Source organism: Neophocaena asiaeorientalis, unplaced genomic scaffold (genome assembly GCF_003031525.2).
Source record: "Neophocaena asiaeorientalis asiaeorientalis breed wild unplaced genomic scaffold, Neophocaena_asiaeorientalis_V1.1 scaffold72, whole genome shotgun sequence".
NCBI lineage: Eukaryota > Metazoa > Chordata > Mammalia > Artiodactyla > Phocoenidae > Neophocaena > Neophocaena asiaeorientalis.
Window position 1 is genome coordinate 1,514,502 of NW_020185336.1, and position 18,578 is coordinate 1,533,079.

At 35.3% G+C, this 18,578-nt stretch overlaps 1 protein-coding gene and 1 pseudogene across 13 annotated transcripts in view; one reads left to right on the top strand and one right to left on the bottom strand.

Moving 5' to 3' along the window:
* The first annotated feature begins 538 nt into the window (after window positions 1-538).
* LOC112393664 (uncharacterized) lies at window positions 539-639 on the top strand (annotated as a pseudogene).
* Window positions 640-1,627: 988 nt separating this feature from the next.
* The window catches only part of SCN2A (sodium voltage-gated channel alpha subunit 2), a 146,591-nt gene continuing 129,640 nt past the window's right edge, over window positions 1,628-18,578 (bottom strand). For 8 of the 13 annotated variants that reach the window (XM_024735862.1, XM_024735857.1, XM_024735851.1 and 5 more), the window contains 7 exons: window positions 17,935-18,057; window positions 16,654-16,935; window positions 15,313-15,366; window positions 12,398-12,535; window positions 11,928-12,032; window positions 6,870-7,140; window positions 4,127-5,322 (listed from right to left, as the gene is read on the bottom strand). In XM_024735862.1, the coding sequence (XP_024591630.1) occupies window positions 4,127-5,322; window positions 6,870-7,140; window positions 11,928-12,032; window positions 12,398-12,535; window positions 15,313-15,366; window positions 16,654-16,935; window positions 17,935-18,057 (2,169 nt within the window). Of the gene's footprint in view, window positions 5,323-6,869; window positions 7,141-11,927; window positions 12,033-12,397; window positions 12,536-15,308; window positions 15,367-16,653; window positions 16,936-17,934; window positions 18,058-18,578 lie in introns of all 13 variants that reach the window. The other 5 variants (XM_024735860.1, XM_024735854.1, XM_024735861.1 and 2 more) reach the window with 3 other exon arrangements.

Consider the following 18,578-nt stretch of genomic DNA (forward strand, 5'->3'; position numbering starts at 1 on the left):
ACTTTTTTTTCAGAGGATAATTCATGAGCATCCCCTCCTATTTCTTATACTCCCTTCCTTTCCTCGACTTTCCCATTTTTCTTCCCTCTTCTTCCTTCTCCTCTCCCTTTTCATCCACTCCCTTCTTTTTTTCACTCCTCCCTTCTCTTTGTACATTGATCTGTATTATACCAGAGCTTAGGAAAACAAGTGATGATGAGGGGTGCCCAAGATAAGAATGGAAGCCTTTCCTGTTTAGATGTGACTTGACAATGACAAATTGAATGAACGTTTTATATAAGCTGCCTCCCATTGTCCAGATTTAATGGTTCTTACCCAACAGGGCATCTGGAGGACTATTTCTATGAATCCATACTGTTTCCTAAACCACCCCCATATGCACTAGGGATAGTTGGGGTGCCATTTTGTATGTGTGTGTATGTATAATTTGAAGATCTCTAAACTATTCTGATAGAATTCCCTTTCCACCAACTACAGTCCTAGAAAAGAACCCCTGATACAAATGGGTCAATGTCACACTTTAAGATAAACACCTCTTATCGCTTCTCGGCCTTTTGGCTAAGATCAAGTGTAGTATCTGTTCTTATCAGTTTAATATCTAGTGAGCTGCCACTAAGGAGCCCTGGAGCTGCAACTAAGGAGCCCGCCTGCTACAGCTAAGACCCGGCACAACCAAATAAATAAATGAATAAATATTAAAAAAAAAAAAAAGCTTAAAAAAAAAGATAAACACCTCTCTCCTACTGTATAGCACAGGGAACAATATTCAATATCCTGTGATAAACCATGATGAAAAAGAATATGAAAAAGAATATATATGTATAATTGAGTCACTTTGCTGTATGGCAAAAATTAAACACAAGACTGTAAATCAACTATACTTCAACAAAATTTAAAAAAAAGATAAAAACCTCTCTCACTGCAAGATAAACACCCCCAAAGCCATCATATCGGGAACTTGTATATGATGACTTATACAATGAAGCGCTGAAGGGAACAGGTGCATTTTCTGCAGAACATTTTTTCATATTGAGCAAGGATACCCTAACTCATTGGTCCTCGACCCTAAGTATAAATCAACATCAATGGGGAGCCTTAAAAAAATTAGATGCTTAAGTTTCATCCCCAGAGATATGAATTCAATTGGTCTGCTTTTGGTTCAAACATTGGCATTTATTAAAGCTTCTCAGATATTTCTAATAGGTAATCAGAACTCAAAAACATTTCAGACTTCTCATAATTAAATGGAAAAACCAAATCTGTGTCATTTGGGGAATTTTTTTTATATATTATAAAGAGTGAGATCTAAGCTCACTTGGAATTTTTGCTTCCAAAATTATAGAAATGAATATGAAGATATTATATGAACTTTTTCTAGTGCAGCAGATTATTAGGGGCCTAAGTGTACAGATCTGTTGTCTACAGACTATAATAAGCAAGAGATTTGGTGAACAGAAAAGAAAAAATGAGAATATCCTTAATGAAAAATACTGAGAGCCCAAGGAAGTGATGGAAAAGTATATAGAAAGTACATCAAGAATACATAGGGAAGGAACCAAAATGGAAAAGAGAATAACAAAACAAAACAAAGCAGTAGGTAGACGGGAAGGAGAAAGGATGCACAACTTAAAATGCTAGTCAATCTTTTATTAATTTTTGTAATTTTCCACTACTGTATCCAATACCATATCTAGGTTTTGGGCCAATATTAAAACTAGATATCCAGTACACTCTTCTTAATTAATTTCCATTAAATGAAAAAATTTAAAGATGAATTATTATATTCAATGTGTATTTTTACATTTTTTCTGACAGATCATTTTACATGATAGAAATTTACCTTTAAATGGCATTTCAAAGATAGAAACAACGACAGAACAATTAAATACAAAAACAAAAGCAAAAACTTTATTCTTTTGGCTTGATTGTAATGTGGTTTACCGTTCTTTATGGTAATAGCATTTTCCTGCATGCATTTCACCAACATACTACAAGTCAATAGCTTTAGTGTAAAGAATCTACATTTAATGTTGCTTGTGAAAGAAACACAAAGTGTTTTGCTGTAACTGGTAATATAATTTCACTTATATAATTTTTGTTGAAAAGAAAAGCTTGGACCTCATATCATATCTGATAAAGTTCTAATGCCATATGGGTCAGTAAGAATAAGATCTACCTGTGTGAACAAACACTGGAAAAGACTGATGATTTACTGAATAAAAAGACTAGGTGGAAACATCTGATTCAAGCGATGCCAAGAATATCAACTGATCGTTCCTTAAGCCTCTTTTATAATAAGGCATCCCTATTTGAAAGCAAATAAATGCTGGACTCAGTCTGAGATTTGTTTCACATTGAAATGTGTGCAAAGTTTACTGTACTAATAAAAAAAAGCAGGAACCTACACTGCATGTTAGTCTTTGTTTCTTATTTTGTGAAGTGCTTTAATTTAAAAGTGCTAGGAACAGAAACTAACAGTAGTGACTGTGACATCAACCTGAAGATACTCTTAATTTCTCATTTTATGTACAAAAAGCTGAAAAATAAAATAAAATGAACTTTGTACAGTATTTATATTTTCTTAGAAAACTCTAACCATATATTTTCAACAGAATTAAGCAGCTTGCAACATGTTTGTACATCGGGCTTTTTACCGTAGAGTATTCAATTAAGATTGGAAGGATAAAAACCAAGAAGCTCTTTATTGTTTGCTGCAACCTATTGCTTAATGACACGAAGAATGAGGTCTTGATAGAGCAATTTGCTTCACTTTACCACTGACATATATGGCTTCCCATATTAGACTTCTGAACAGTGGAAGGAATAAGATGCAGCAGCAGAGGCAAGATAAACATGCAGCAGTGACAGCTTCAAACTATAATGGAACCAATTACATCATATTACCTGTTGAAAGCTTGCAAACTATACTTACTGTGGTACATATTTGATGCAATAAATACTGTGCTTAAGTCGTCATTTTTGTTTGCTCAAACATGCACCACTGGGTAAAATTACTATTTACAAAGCAGACTTTTATTTTTTAAATTGACATGTACTATGTCAACCTTACCAAGAGCAGAAGATGGCTAAACAATACTGCAGGATAAAGCAGAATTAACTTTATAAAGTGATGGGAGGGGATGCTTTTTGGTCAATTCAGGTTTTAGAAAGGACTGATAGGATATTTTTATTTTATGCCAAAGGACACTTATCAAAAATGTTAAAGTCATGCTGCCAGGACTCTGAATGACTATGTAATGGTGTATGTGTGTGTGTGTGTGTGTGTGTGTGTGTGTGGTGTGTGTATACATATATATGTATATACACGCACATATACATATATACATATATACAGGTACATGTAATGGATTATGAAAAAATAAAACAACTTTTTAATGCTTGTGAATTCTATGAAACATTTACAGGCACAGTAAAATTTTTCTGGATGAGACACCTTAAAAACATGGATAGCTGTTTAAGCACCTCAAAAATCTGAAAACATCCTGACACAAGAAGTAAACTCTTTCCTTTTGTGATGTGATTTCTTTTCATGTGAGAATGAGAAGTGCAGCATGCCTTCATTTAAAATATATCCAGTTATACAGTAGAGAAACATAGAATTTCTTACCTTTACTCCCTCTCCCCAAACATAAACCCATTTACAAAAATAGTCACATATAATAGTAAACAACCTGTGAATTAAAAAGAAAGTGATAAATTCACAGCATACATTTCATAAAAATGTGGCAGGTGTGGCAGTTAGAACATAAACAGTGGTGACAATTACTGTTATCAAGTGTCACGTGTTGAATTTACATAAAAATTTAACTTCCCTCCCCCCTTTAAATTGGTTCCTAGAGTCTGAGTAGCCATTACTCTCTGCTCTTCAGCAGTGTCAGCTGGTTGTGAACACAGAAACCTCCTGTCGATGTTGTTTCTCCGGTTTGTTGAGTCTCAGTTTGCTGACCAGAGGCCCCTGTCTTGTTATAGGCACTGACCTTAAGTATACAGTTGTAAAAACAGTCAGTTTGGCATTGACCTCCTGTGGGAGTCCTGTTGACACAAACACATCACCATCACAGGCTGTAAACAATTGATCACAAAATGGAATATTTTTTGTTACTTTTTACTTTTTACTTTCCCTGATATCTTTCCCTTTGTCTTCCTTTTCTGATTTGTCTTTTTCAAATTTTTCTTTTTCTGGTTTGGTCACACTGTCATAGGAAGGTGGAGACGTGGTAGAAGGTGTCATATCGGTTTTCTCTGGAGTTGAATTCTCATTTAGTTTATCAGTGAGGATATCTTCTTTGATGGGTGTTCCATCACCTTCTTTACCTTTGTCCTTCTTATATATACATGAAACTTTTTTAACTTTTTGCTTCAAGAGGTAGCGTCTATAAGCCCTCTGGATAACAATAGCAGACACCTCCTCTTGTTTGCGTTTTAAAGTGGTTGTAATGGGCTCATAGGAGACTTTGGAGGGGTTGGATGCCATGAATCTCTCTTCCATCTGTATTCGAAGGGCATCCATCTCTCCACTCTCACCCAAAACACGCTTTGTAAAGGCAAATAAAATGTCGAGGCAGTGGATCCTATCCCCACTGACCATGGGCAGATCCATGGCAATGAGCTGGACTTTGTTTGGTTTTGCTATGAGAAGAGGAGGATCCAGGGCAGCCGCAAAATCAGAGAGCTTGGAGAACTCTATGAACTGGGTGGCATCAGGATCAAACTTCTCCCAAACCTCGTAGAACATCTCAAAGTCATCCTCACTCAGGGGCTCTGCACTTTCTTCAGTAGCAACACTGAAGTTCTCCAGGATGACAGCGATGTACATGTTCACCACGACCAGAAATGATATGATGATGTAACTGACAAAAAAGAAGATCCCCACAGATGGGTTCCCACAATCTCCCTTAACTGAGCTGCCAGGGTGATCTTTTTCAGGGTCACAGTCTGGAGGTCCACTGTTAAGAATAGGTGCTAGCAATCCATCCCAGCCAGCAGAGGTGGTAATCTGGAAAAGGCAGATCATGCTGTTGCCAAAGGTCTCGAAGTTGAACATGTCATCAATTCCAACCTCCCTCTTAACATAGGCGAAGTTGGACATCCCAAAGATGGCATAGATGAACATGACCAGGAAGAGCAGGAGGCCGATGTTAAACAACGCAGGAAGGGACATCATCAAAGCAAAGAGCAGCGTGCGGATCCCCTTGGCCCCTTTGATCAGACGCAGGATTCGGCCAATCCTGGCAAGACGGATCACTCGGAACAGGGTAGGGGACACAAAATATTTCTCTATCAGCTCAGCCAGAAACATACCTATGGAAAGCCAAGATAAAACAAAAATAAGGTTATACTTAATGGCAGCAAATGAAAATTTACATTTCTAAGATAAGCACTAACTAGTTTTACAAAATGTGGACATGAGGATTAGGTATACACACACACACACACACACACACATTTACATACATACAATCTGTAATATTTGTTTAGCAAAATGAAACTGGTATGTTTAGTGTTATAACATTAACACCTTTATATTAACTGAAGGTACTAATGGTCATTTTTTCTGGTTCAAGAAAAGCATCCATAAAGGACACAATGTATATGGCAGCCAAGCACAGAAATTAATGTTTCTTTTTTTTTTTTTTTTTTTGATTTATGTTTCTTAAATACTAGTTCTAGTGTTTGCGTAAGATTTAATGGATAAAGCATATGATTTTTGGATCAGGAATATGAGAGTTCTTATTCTTCTGAGATGGTTTTGATCCATCTTATTTGGGAGGCGGCAGCACAACGTACTGGAGACAATCCAGGCTTTCAAGACAGACATACTTGGGACTGAATCCTGGCAATGATTTTATACATTGCTAAATGATGATAATAGCTACTTTTGCTGTCGTTGTTAGGCTTAACATTTACTAAGTCTTTTCTTTGTGTGAGGCACAGTGCTAAGTGCATTTACTTTCATAATCTCATTTAATCTTCATAACACACTTCACAAAAATGTTCCTTGGAAAACTAAGGATTGGAAAGGTGAGGTACTTGCCATAGGTCACAGAGCTGGTAAGTAGTGAAAATAGGGAAGCGCTCGGTCAGGTCTGTATGACCCAGGAGTCTCATCCCTTAATCACTGTATTATCCTGCATATCACAGTCGTCAGGATCAAATGGAATGCTACCTTGTCTTTCTATTTAACCAGCAGAAGCATATAAATAGTGGAATACTATTTGTCTCTCTATGTATATGTTCTCTTTCCTCAAACAAGCAGAACCTTACTTCTAGCACCTGATTTAATCTCCTACACACAAACACTTAACATGTATTGATGAAATGAATTTGCTTTGAATTTTTGAACAAAATATGTACTTGTGAAAAAGAATATTACACACCATAGAAAACTATCTGAACCCAAAGATAACATGAAGCTTGTATGAGTGTGAATATATATAAACACACAACATGATATTCCAATTATCAAGGACAATTATTTATGGACTATTTGACTACTTGTAAGGATTTATATGTGTACGTGTGTGTGAATTGTTTATTCAAAACAATACTTATCTATACTACAGGAGTATGACTGAGTACAGGATTATTATGCTAAAGTTGCAGTTATTTTCTTCTGAAATGAGACAAGATGATAAATGAAACCTGCAGAATATAAATTCCTTTTTTTCTACATCATTTCATACACAGCATGCAATTAGAGAAATGACAAGCTGAGAATGGACTAATAATTAGACTTTTATTTGAAATTTCGGGGTGAATGAGTAAGATTAGCGAAAAAAACTTTAAAGTTTTAAAGCACAAATTTTCACTACTAAATTCCTTAACTGAGTAAAAGCAGCTCTTCTTACCTACGATGGAGAGAATGACCACCACAAAATCAAAAATATTCCATCCGATGGTGAAATAGTAATAACGAAGAGAGATTAGTTTCAGCACACATTCTCCAGTGAACAGAACAATAAACACCAGATTAATCCAGTACAGAATGTTTGTCATTTCTTGACTCTGGTCATCAGTTTCTACCATCATGGTGACCATGTTGAGGCAGATGAGGATCATGATACTGATATCAAAGACTTGTTTGGTTACAAAATCAAAGACCATCCCTTGAAATTTGTTCTGAAACAAAGAGTATGTAAAGTTCACTTAGAAACTGAAAAAAAAAAAATCAAGTTCAACTTATCTGATTTTAATATAGCAATATGAAAATGTAGCTTTTATTAAAAAACACTATGTTTGTTTTACACTTGGAAGAAAATGTGTATATTGGAATATCCAACTCTTTCCAAATGTATTTGTTTTATTTATACTGTTCATGATACCAGATTTTATAAACTGATTTTATGTTAAGAACCACCTGTTAAGTTCTCAGTGCCCAGAACATCACCATGTGTACAATGGACAGTTAGTAAATATTTGCCACTATAATGAGTCTTTGTTATTGCCTGTGTTGGGGGTGAGCATCAAAATTAACTTTGAAGAACTAATGAATAAATACTTCTCTTGCTTTTCCTGTCATTTCCCCCCCCCCAGTTTCTCCCTTTATATACCCCCCAACCCCCGGCAAATCCAAAGCGTCTTAAATTCTACCTTAATTCTACCTCAAGGTTCAGTTGAGAAGATGTTTTTAGAATTATAGTTCAAGAAAAAGGACATTAGTGGAATAGTTGGTGAAATCCAGTTAAATTCTACATTTTGTTTTATGGTATTACAGCAAGATTAATTTCTTAGTTTTGCTAACCAATCTATGGTTATGTAAGAGGTTAAAATAAAGGAAAGTAGGGTGAGGATTTTGTGAGGTAATTCTTCTATAAGAATAAAATTATCTTCAAAAAATTACAGTTCACAATTCAAATGTTCAAACTCTGACCTATTCAATTTGGACCTTATTCCAAGCCCTAACTGGCCTTACGTCTTGTTTATGAAATTAAGTCCTCATCTTGCAAACCAATTAAGCCCATTGGACCCTATTTTCTTCCTTTTTGCCCCTATCTGCTTGGTATTGAGGCACTCTAGAGCTTGGGCCTTGGCTTATCTCTGCTAGGTTGTCCTCTACCTTCTCAACTAGAACTACAGACGTTCTGCTACCTCTACGCTTATAGTCTGCTTTCCCAGATCGACACATTTATTGGTCTGGATTCTCTATGTTAGTGTTTTGTCCTCTCCCTAATGGAAGCATCCATTACTCCCTATTGAAATTCTGGGACATCAAACACCACCTGTTTGTTATATTTTGCTATTTGCTCTGAATACATATTTAGCCTGCTGGATTGGACTTACATTGTTTCAGCTGGGTCTGTCCTTCTAGGGCCTTCTTCAACCTAATAAATGCATCTAATTCCAGTTCTAAACACTTCATTCTTAGCTCTTGTGTACTGAAGTTTACTTTTCCAAGGCTAGTTATGGTCCCCTTATTTCTACCCTTCTGATACTTCCTACCACTCTTGTACCATATCATTTTATCTTGTTTATCTGTCTCCTCTGTCCTAACACCTCTGTCAAGGGATATTATCAGACAGCCCTTCTCAGTCTGGTGAATCCTAACTCAGTTTTAAGTTTTAAGCACTCTGTGATCTCAGAAAACTTTGTGCTTACATTTGTCATAAAAGTGATGACATTTTATGACATCAATTTGCTCTTATTTAATTAAAACCTTTTTCTCTTCCACAGATATATCACCTACAGTGTAGTAGATTCAAAATTGCATAAAATCAGAAACTTGGTGTTTATTTTCATATCAGCATGATCAATAAAAAGCTCCTTAGATTCCCTGTCCATTTAGTTTTCCAGTGGATTACCTCAACATACAACTCCAATTCCCAGTTATAGATCACCGTCTCCAGTTTAAATCCCAGAATATGCTGGAGGAAGCTATATAACCTTGGAGGCCTTGTTCACCAAAGATTTATGTTCTCTCACTTTACCTTGGCCCTTGACAATGATTAGCAATCCTTTGTCCCTCACTTGGTCCCAGGATAATTTCAAACTTCTCAGCAATTTCCAATTCTCTTGCCCTCTATTCTTCTTTTTTGAGAACACCAAAGTCAACTGGTGTAAAGAAACTCTTCTACTTCCTTTTTCATTTCATATTATCTTGTCTCCCACACCTATCTTTTTTATATATTACTCCAAATTCATTGGAGGACTCAGTCCCTTTTGCTCTCTAACCTAGACTACACTGTTCTTGAGCCACATCCTGCGCAACTTTATTCTATATTTATTCCCTTTCTCTTCAATCTCTTCTTCTTCAGAACTCCTGCTTTGCTCTGCACCTAATCTCTCAATCTTTAGAAACTTTATTTTACTACTTCTTCTAAACATTCATTCTCTTTCAGACTCCCTTTTTGATTGTAAAATTCTGTAAACTAGCATCCCCAATTTTTTCTCCATTCATGTCCCTACTTCATATTCTGCATGACACCATTATTCATCCAGTTGTGTGAGGCAGAAGCTCATAAGTCATCTTTGTTGCTTCCTTCTTCACCTTTCATATTCAATTAATAAACCTTTTAATTTCATTCCTGTGATAGCTTACAAATCCATCCATTTTATTCATCTCCACACCACTCTACCTATCATCTCTGAAATAGTTCCAAAACGAGTCTACAATGCACATACTGCCTCTGTCAGTGCTGGTTGAGTGATATTCACAAAACCCAAATGGACCAGGTCCCCTTCAATGACTTCCCATTGCTCTAAGGACAAAGACTACTCTTGAACATGGCCTATGAAGCCCAGAAAAGTGTGGACCATCCTAACCTCTTCATTCTCCCCATGTCCCAAATGAACCCCCACCCTCTGCACTCCAGTTCACTGGCTTTCCTACCTCAGGGCCTTCACATATACATTCCTCTTCTCTTCCCACATTGCCTACTGACGCTTCTTCATTCTTCTCCATGCCTCAGCTCATGCTTCAGTGAAGCCTTCCCTAACTTCCCTGATTCATCAGTCCCCTCTTTCTTATCAGCTCTCATAGCCAAATGGATCTTTCCTTCTTGGATATTTCTATATTTGTTGGGGTGACTATTTGATTACCAAATAGACTCTTTATTGCTCGATATTTAAATCCAAGTGTTTAGCATAGTACATTGTTAATGAATGACTGAAAGGATGGATTTTACCAAATCATTTCTTAATTTGCCAAATTGTTGCCAATAATAGTCTAGTTAAGTGCACTGATCGTTTCCTGTGCATCCCTGTCCCTGTCCAGGTAAACCTATGTCATTTGATGTAATTAAACAGCCATTTAAAAATTTCGTTCTGAATCATTTATCTACATATATATGTTGCCTATTGATAAATCTCACTCCTTCACTGATTTACCTCTTCCTATAATGGTGAAGTGCCCAAGGCTTCATGCTCAGAACTTTTGGGGTCTTTTTTTTTTATATATATATATATTCTAATTATCTTTCAAAAATGAATCTAAGCTTCAGAGCTCAACTGAATTATGTCTGACAATGACAACTCTAAAATCTTTGTCTCGTATTCCTAAGACCTAATTTTTCCAAATGCCTTTATAAGACTTTATGTTAGTGCAATCAGTAATTTCACAAAACATTAACTGTTTTACATTTTTCATTATCTACATAATGAAATGTAGATACTAATAATCCTCCCTCTTTTCCTATATTTTATAGCTGCCTCATCCCACTGAGTCTTCTTGTTGGCTCATTTATTTCCTATGTTCCAGTCCTATTGGCATGACCCCATATTGTGGACTCATCTTCTTGTATATAAGGGTTCATCTTCTTGTCCAAGGCCCAGCACTATTTTGTCTCTAACATCTTCTCATGCCAGTCTCTAAAATTCTTTTTCTTCACATTACTATGCTGTTCACTTAACTATATTATATTTTCATTTGGCTTAATTAAGATCGATTTCTTCAGACTCATAGTGGTAACCTTGACTCATTTAACCCAGAAAACCTTGTGTTTACTACTCACTATTTCAAATATATCACTATTCTCCACTGCAATATTTATTTCCATGGCTTTGGAGTATATGTTTTCTTATATAGGGCATTACTCTGCTTTACTCCCCATCCATTCAAGTTGTATTATTTCTCAAAGAGTAGGCTCAAATTGTCCATTCCTAATGTTTTGTCCAATATAACTATCCACTTTCTTTGAGCTTTTGGCTAACTTACAAACAAAACGTGGGCATGGCCAGTTTTAGCTTGGCCAGTTTTACATCGTCACTAATGGAGTCATAGAGTCATGATTCCTCGGGAACACTGGATTGCCTTGTACCATGTATACCTTGGGGGAGGACTTCTGAAACATAGAAAAACTCAGGAACTCTCCTGACAACAATTCCTTGAAGCAACCAAACAGAACCAGCAGCCATTGGCAAATATACAATTGGAATAGCCACGAAAAGTCTTAAAGAATGATGTCATCTGATATAGGGGCAAGATGCTAGGAGGAAACAGATTTTTCTTAAAAACCAGGAAAAAACAAGACTTTTTCCATTAATGATTCCATTCAATCTGCAGAGTTGGACAGAATATGGGGCATATCCAAGAGGTACCAATTATCCCAGTTGGTCCCCACTGCACTCTGAGAACATTCAATATTCCCACACTATGTATATATGAATATGTTTTCTTCCCTGCATTATTAGAAGCTCCTCAATGACATCAATCCTATGGAATAATATTGGCATATAAGTCTGAACATTATTAGTAATATGTATTTTATGTCTGTATATAAAATATATTACATAATTTCTACATAGTATGTATATATAAATTACAAATACTTAGGCTATTTAGAATAGCTAGTCACATTGCTAAGGCAAAAACTTTGTTTTGCAAATGCACAAAAATTAGTATCTAGCAATTTGGGCTGTAAAAGTGATAGATAGCATAGCTTTTATTGATGATGAAAGTATGTTATTCTTACAGCAGGTCGAGGTATGGGTTTTTGTGGTTTCTTTGAACCCAGTTTTTTCATTGCATTGTAGTATTTCTTCTGTTCTTCTGTCATAAAAATGTCTTGACCTCCAAAGTAAAGAAATGAAAGAAAAACTTGTAAAAATCACGTTCTTTGCTAGCTACAAAATTCATCTCAGTAATTGTGTGAAAAATGGCTCCACATTCTATTCTAATGCTACTAATTAATATACGTATTTTAGAGATGCATATATTCAATGCATAAATTATGCCATATTAGTCAGATTTCTATACTGGAAATATCAGTACATGCTATCTGAATTATCAATCACTTCAAAACTCATAGATGATTAAGTCTCTCAAAACAATTTCTGAATTTTATATTCTTTCTTTTTGTTGACTGCATTTGGAGCCAAAAGGAAACAGTGTGATATGTTTAGTTCACATTTTAGAGCAAAGATGAAGTTTTAGTATACTTATCTTCTTTTTCTGTTGGTTGAAGTTATCTATGATGACACCAATGAAAAGATTCAGAGTAAAGAATGAACCAAAAATAATAAAGATGACAAAATAAAGATACATGTACAGATTGTCTTCATACTTGGGTTGTAATTCTACCTACAAAATATGAAAAATGATAACTATTAGACCTAATCCATGTTTCATAAAAAGGACATCAGTGAATTTTCGATTCTCAAAGCATGTTTCTATCACTGGAAATTTAAAAAATCAAACAGATTTTATGAAACATCAAATCTAACACCTATTGAAGAGTCTCTAATAAGGTTCACTGACTTGAGAAAATGAAACAACTCATAGAAAAGTCTGAATAATTAAAATTAATTTCACCCAATAAATGCCTAGATTATGAATGCACTTTCAATGAAGTTTTAAGACCCCAGTGGGGCATGCAAAGTGAGGATTTCCTCTTCCTACAGAAGAGGTGTTGTAGTCACAATATTCTATGTTAAAAACTTTCAAATTTTACCCTCTCTGACTCAGCTTCTTCATCTGTAAAATGGAAAAATATAGAACCTACTCCTCATATGGTAGTTGGGAAGGTTAAATGTTACTATCGTATATGAGAGGTGTTAGAACAGCACCTGGTCAATAGTAATAGGTTAAGAGTAAAGGTTTGGTTTCTATTACATACTTCTGTTGATAGACTAGAATTATTACTGTACGTGTGGACATAGGTACATCAGTAGGATCTTTCCATCCTGAAAATGAGGCTATTGATTCATCCTATTCTGCAGGCCTTAGGCATTGTTTTTGTAACAATGATGCCCTCTCTCATCCAGCACAGTTCTGACGAAAAAAGTATGATGGTTGGTTTAAGCTTTGGCTGTAACCTGTAGTTCAGGTCTCACAGGACATTGTTCTAACCAACTCAGTTAACTAGTCACAGGTGACAATGAATGCAGGTAATGACCCATTGTGTCATGAAATCAATTTAGAGGGTAATGGCCAACATGGAATTTTTTTTCTAATGAAATAGGGTAAAATAGAAAATATTGGAAATATTGTAAAACTGCCTATTCTTTGATAAGACTTCTATTTTATTTATGCATGTGTGTAGTGGACAGTGACATAAAATATTTTAAAATGTCTTAAAATTAAATACAATGCAAACACAAAAGTGCACAGTACATAAGTGTTAGATGTAATAAACTCTTTTAAAGTGAACTTTACAACCCAAGATGTCAGAAACCCTTGGTGTATCCTTCCCAAACATAAATTCTACCATCCCTGCTAGAGGTAATCATTATCCTGACTTTTACAGTAATTATTTCCTTGCTTTTTCTCTAGAGTTAGAACCTAAGTATGCATTCTTGAACAATAAGGTTAGTTGTGTCTACATTTTGTCTAGTAGACACATTTGTTATAACAGTTACATTTTAAGATTCATCTGCATTATTATGTATACTGGATTCATATATCATTTTCAATACTGTTTAATATTCAATATTTGCCTATTTCTACTACTTTTGAGTTGTTTCCAGTTTTTCACTAATGCAAAAAAAGTTATGCTCATTCTTATACATAGATTCTCCTATATATGTACACAAGTTTCTATAGAATATATTGCTAAAAATGGAATTGTGGGGTTAAAGAATATCTTGAACTTTAATGAATAATGTTGGTAGTGCTCAACTTTTTTAAAGGAATATTTATCCATTTCCCCCCAACCAGCAATACTAGAGTTCTTGCTGCTGTTTATTCTTAGCAGCACTTGGTATTGTCAAACTTTTTAATATTGCCAATCAGGAAGGTTTGTAGGTAATATCTAATTTTGGTTTAAATGTGCATTTCTCTATTAACTAATGAGAGTAAGAATGAATAACTTGTCATAATTATAGTGGCCAATTGGACTCCATCTTTTGTGAAGTGCTTGAATGCTGAGGGGTTACATAGCAGACAGTGTATGCTAGGTTACTAAGGAAGAAACTGAAAGCATGTTGTGTGTCATGTAGGTTATTGATAAGAAAGGTGGAAAGAATTTTAAATGAATTAATCAAATAGGTAGGAAACCACTGCAAAAAATGAGATAATGTAAGAAAGCCAGCACAGTGAGTGGTAATACATAATAAATTGTAACTATTATTCAAAAAAACCCATAACTGGGATTCCTGATAGTAATAGATACAATGCAGGGTGTTAAGCGCTTTCATTCTTTTTTTTTTTAAATAAGGTGGAAAAAAAATCAGGAATTCTTTCTAAGTTACCACCTGGTTTTTGGTGTCAGGGATATAATATTTTGAGCTTAATTACTATACTCTGGCAATATTATCAGAAGCCAATCTCTTTTGCAAAATGTGATTTCCTCCCTTATTGTTAGTGAGAAATTAATGGAGATTATACAAAAAATTTCAAAAGTGCTGATGTGTATAAGGTAGATTATGAAAGGCCCTTTTTCTACCACAAAAATCTCACTTCCCAGAGAGAAACACCATTAGGATTTTTTTATATGTTTATTTTGCTTTCTGTTTGCTTTTTTCACCACTAGTCAGATCCTTCCTATCAGAGGAAAGATCAAAAGCTGGAAGAAATCTGTGACAGATGAAGAAAGTGCCTGTGCAGGCTTTTAATTCATGGCCAGAACTATCAGAACCAAAAATGAGATGTCTCATTTTACAAATAGAGTCAACAAATTTTTAAGTGCCAGGTACCATGCTAGATACTAGGAAAGATATGTTAAAAGATTCACAGTGAGTAGAGAAATACATTTAAATCAAATTTTGGAAAGTGTAATATAAGGTTGAATATTTTTCTAATATAGATGTAATCTATAAATTTACCTATGATTTCACTTTATTGACAATATCACTAAATAACAACACTTCAGAAATATTCACTGGATCAAATTAAACAATTTTCTCTCTAAACAGACTTACATTTCGTGAATCAACAGCTGCATACATGATATCCATCCATCCCTTAAATGTGGCCTGTAAAAAAAGTCACATCATTTAATTTTTTCCCTCACAAATTATAATTCTAGAAAAGAGATTCAATATCAGATTGATTGACCAAGAACCATTCAAAACAGGTATATAAAATAGTTTTGAATTAATATTTAAACTCTTTGAGCCAAGTTTTATAACATATGCATTGAAAACTCTTCCTTTGCATTCTTCTATAACATCTTTTTATGCAACTTTAACATCTATAATGAAATCATGATGGATTACAACAATATGCTATCATAAAAGCAATTATCAATAACTTTTGACTCTGCTGTATCTAAAGAATATAATATGAAATAATTTCACGTATATAGTACTACCTCCAGACAAATGAAAAAATATGCTGTGTTGTTTGATCTTAATGCTTTCTTTTCTGCTCATCCCTTTCTAAGTGGTATTATCACTAACCATCAACCATGATGGTTTGTTCTTGAAACTCTCCTCAGTATTGCTAAATATACTATTTTGAGGCAGTTATTCTATAAAAAGCAGCATTATAATCTGAAGCAAACACTATATTTAATTGCAATTTACTTTTTAAAATATTTCGGTTTTGTGTGTTTGTGTGGGCATAGTAATTCTGAAGACAAGACTTGTACATTTTTTTTTCAGCTCCTTAGTGCCACAGGACCCTGCAATATTTACCTAGTGTTGGGTATTGTGTAGGTGGATCATCTCAGGGAGCATGTGGACATGACTTAGAGTGGTCAGTTGAGAAGTTGAATGGATTTTTATGAAATTATAGCAGACATAGTAGACTTGATAGGAAGGTTTTCATTTGCAAGAGAGCAATCTCCCTATCTGAAAGCATTCAAGCAGCAGGAAGGAAGAGGGGAATCAAGGTAGAGTTCATGTGAGGGTACATTTGGTTACGGTGTTGGTGAAGATTGGGCGGGTGGAGACTTGGCGAGGGTTTAGAGACTGTCTGGTACCTGAGAAGGAGGACAGAAATCTACCACCCCTCTCCCCACCGCCTTTCTAACCCCACCCTCAGGCCACTGCCTCTACTTTGCTTAGATTAGGGATGGGGGAAAACAGTAGGAACCTACACAGAAATCTCAATAACAAAGACCTGTGCTGGGAACCTAAGGCTTAGTCTGAGAGACTATAAACTTTGTAGAGCTGTCCAGTTTTCAACATGGTGCAGAAAAGACAGTTCGGCCATGACTGAGGAAGAATCTAGGCAGATGTATTTGCAAACACTGAGAAAGAAGAATTTTGGACTCCTTTTCATAATACATCACAGTGAATAATAAGGTGGTTACTTACTACTTGAAGTAGAGAAAGATACCCGAGTCCCACATTATCAAAATTGACTTTCACGTTCTTCCAGCGGGCAGTTTGGTTGCTCTCTATGAGGGCCTTACACTCACTGTAGTTGTTGACCACGCTGACATCAAACATTTCTCCAGTGGTGTAGTTAATACAGTGATAAAACTTGCCAGCAAAGAGATTCACTCCCATGATACTGAATATTAACCAAAAGATCAGACAAACCAGAAGTACATTCATTATGGATGGAATGGCTCCTAAAAGAGCATTGACAACAACCTGGCACAGAAATGAGATGGAAAAAGAAGTGAAAAGAGAGTCAGATCTATGGAAGGGCTAGGAATTTGGTCATTATATATGCAAACTTGATATAGAAAATATGAAAATCATTCTAGTACTGAAAGTTTGATTCTCTTTTTAAAAAATTAAAACAGCTACTTCAAAAACAGTAGATTTTAAATTGGTAAAGTGAAAAGAATTTAAGAGCTAGCCATTCCTTTCTATGCAATCATGTGCATACAAACATAGGAGCACACACACCTACACACATCATCTGTTTCTGGTTGTTTTTGCAACATTCAGAGAAAGTCCTAAGTAACTATTTTGAAATATCACAAAAAAAAAGCATCTAAAAGTTCTTTTTTGAATAGCTAAATGTAGGGAGACAGGGCATCACCATTTCCTCAGTGCTGAGGGTATGTGGTCTCAGGTTTTGTGCCCCAGGGGATGACAAATGGCAGCACAAATTCCTCTGAGTTCTTTTGTACCACCTTTCTAAATGAGTGTTAGATTTCCACAGATGACCTACTTTATAGCCATCTCAGCCTTCGTTTGAAAGCGAAAAGGCCAGATTTGAACTTTAAAAGGCTCAAAATACATCCTATGGAAAAGGGAAGAAAAATGATGAGGAACAATGTGGTGGTTTCAAATTACAGTGAGTGGGATTTTGTGCACGTTTATAAATGGAAGGAATATAGCTAATCTTGACTCACATCAGAACCCTATACAACATGCTAGAAATTTCCCACAGAGTGAACAAATCTAGTTAGAAGCAATCTAATTGTTTCTAATTAGAAGCAACCATTCAGGCATTATGTTCTGTGAGTGCCTCCAACAATGTCAAGTTTATGGATGTCTGACAAATATTACTGATTGATTGGTTATGTGAGTCTGAATGTAGAAGACACAAATTCAGCATGGATTTGTCATGTCTAAGGTTCAAAGCAGCAGTTTGTTCTCAATTCTAATTCCAACAAATTCTAAAGCATTTGGTCTTACCCTCATTCCTTCAAACCGGGATAAGGCTCTCAATGGCCTCAGAGCTCTTAGTGTTCTGAGGGATTTGATGGCACCAAGTTCTGAGTAACCCAAAGCATTTGCAGTTAAGCTAACCAATGAGACCTATACAGAAAAAGCAACACAATTTTCTCATTTACAAACAAAAATGCTTATACAGTTCAACCTTGCTCTATGTAATAAACCAGTAGTTCTCAAACTTTAGTGAGTATCAGAATCACCTGGAGAGCTTGCTGTAAACACAAATCGCTGGCCAAGGTTTGAGGAAGGGCCTGAGAATTTGCATTTCTTCGAGTTCCCAGGTGAGGCTAATGATACTGGCCTGTGAGCCACACTTTGAAAACTACTGCTATAAACTTATGAAAAAGAAGAAACTATATGTGTTTTTTTTCGATTCTTGACAAGAAAATTTTAAAAAATTAAATGTAAAGCAAGAAAAAGAATGACACCGAAATGAAATTTTCATCTATAGATCTGTAAAACTTTATCATTCCTCATATTACTGAGCAGACCTGAAAGAGAAATTAAAACTTAGTACAAGTATGCAAGTAAACTACGCAAACCACTATTGACTCTGAATATAAACACATTCAGAAAGATCTAGGCTTCTAAACAGTGGCTTAGTC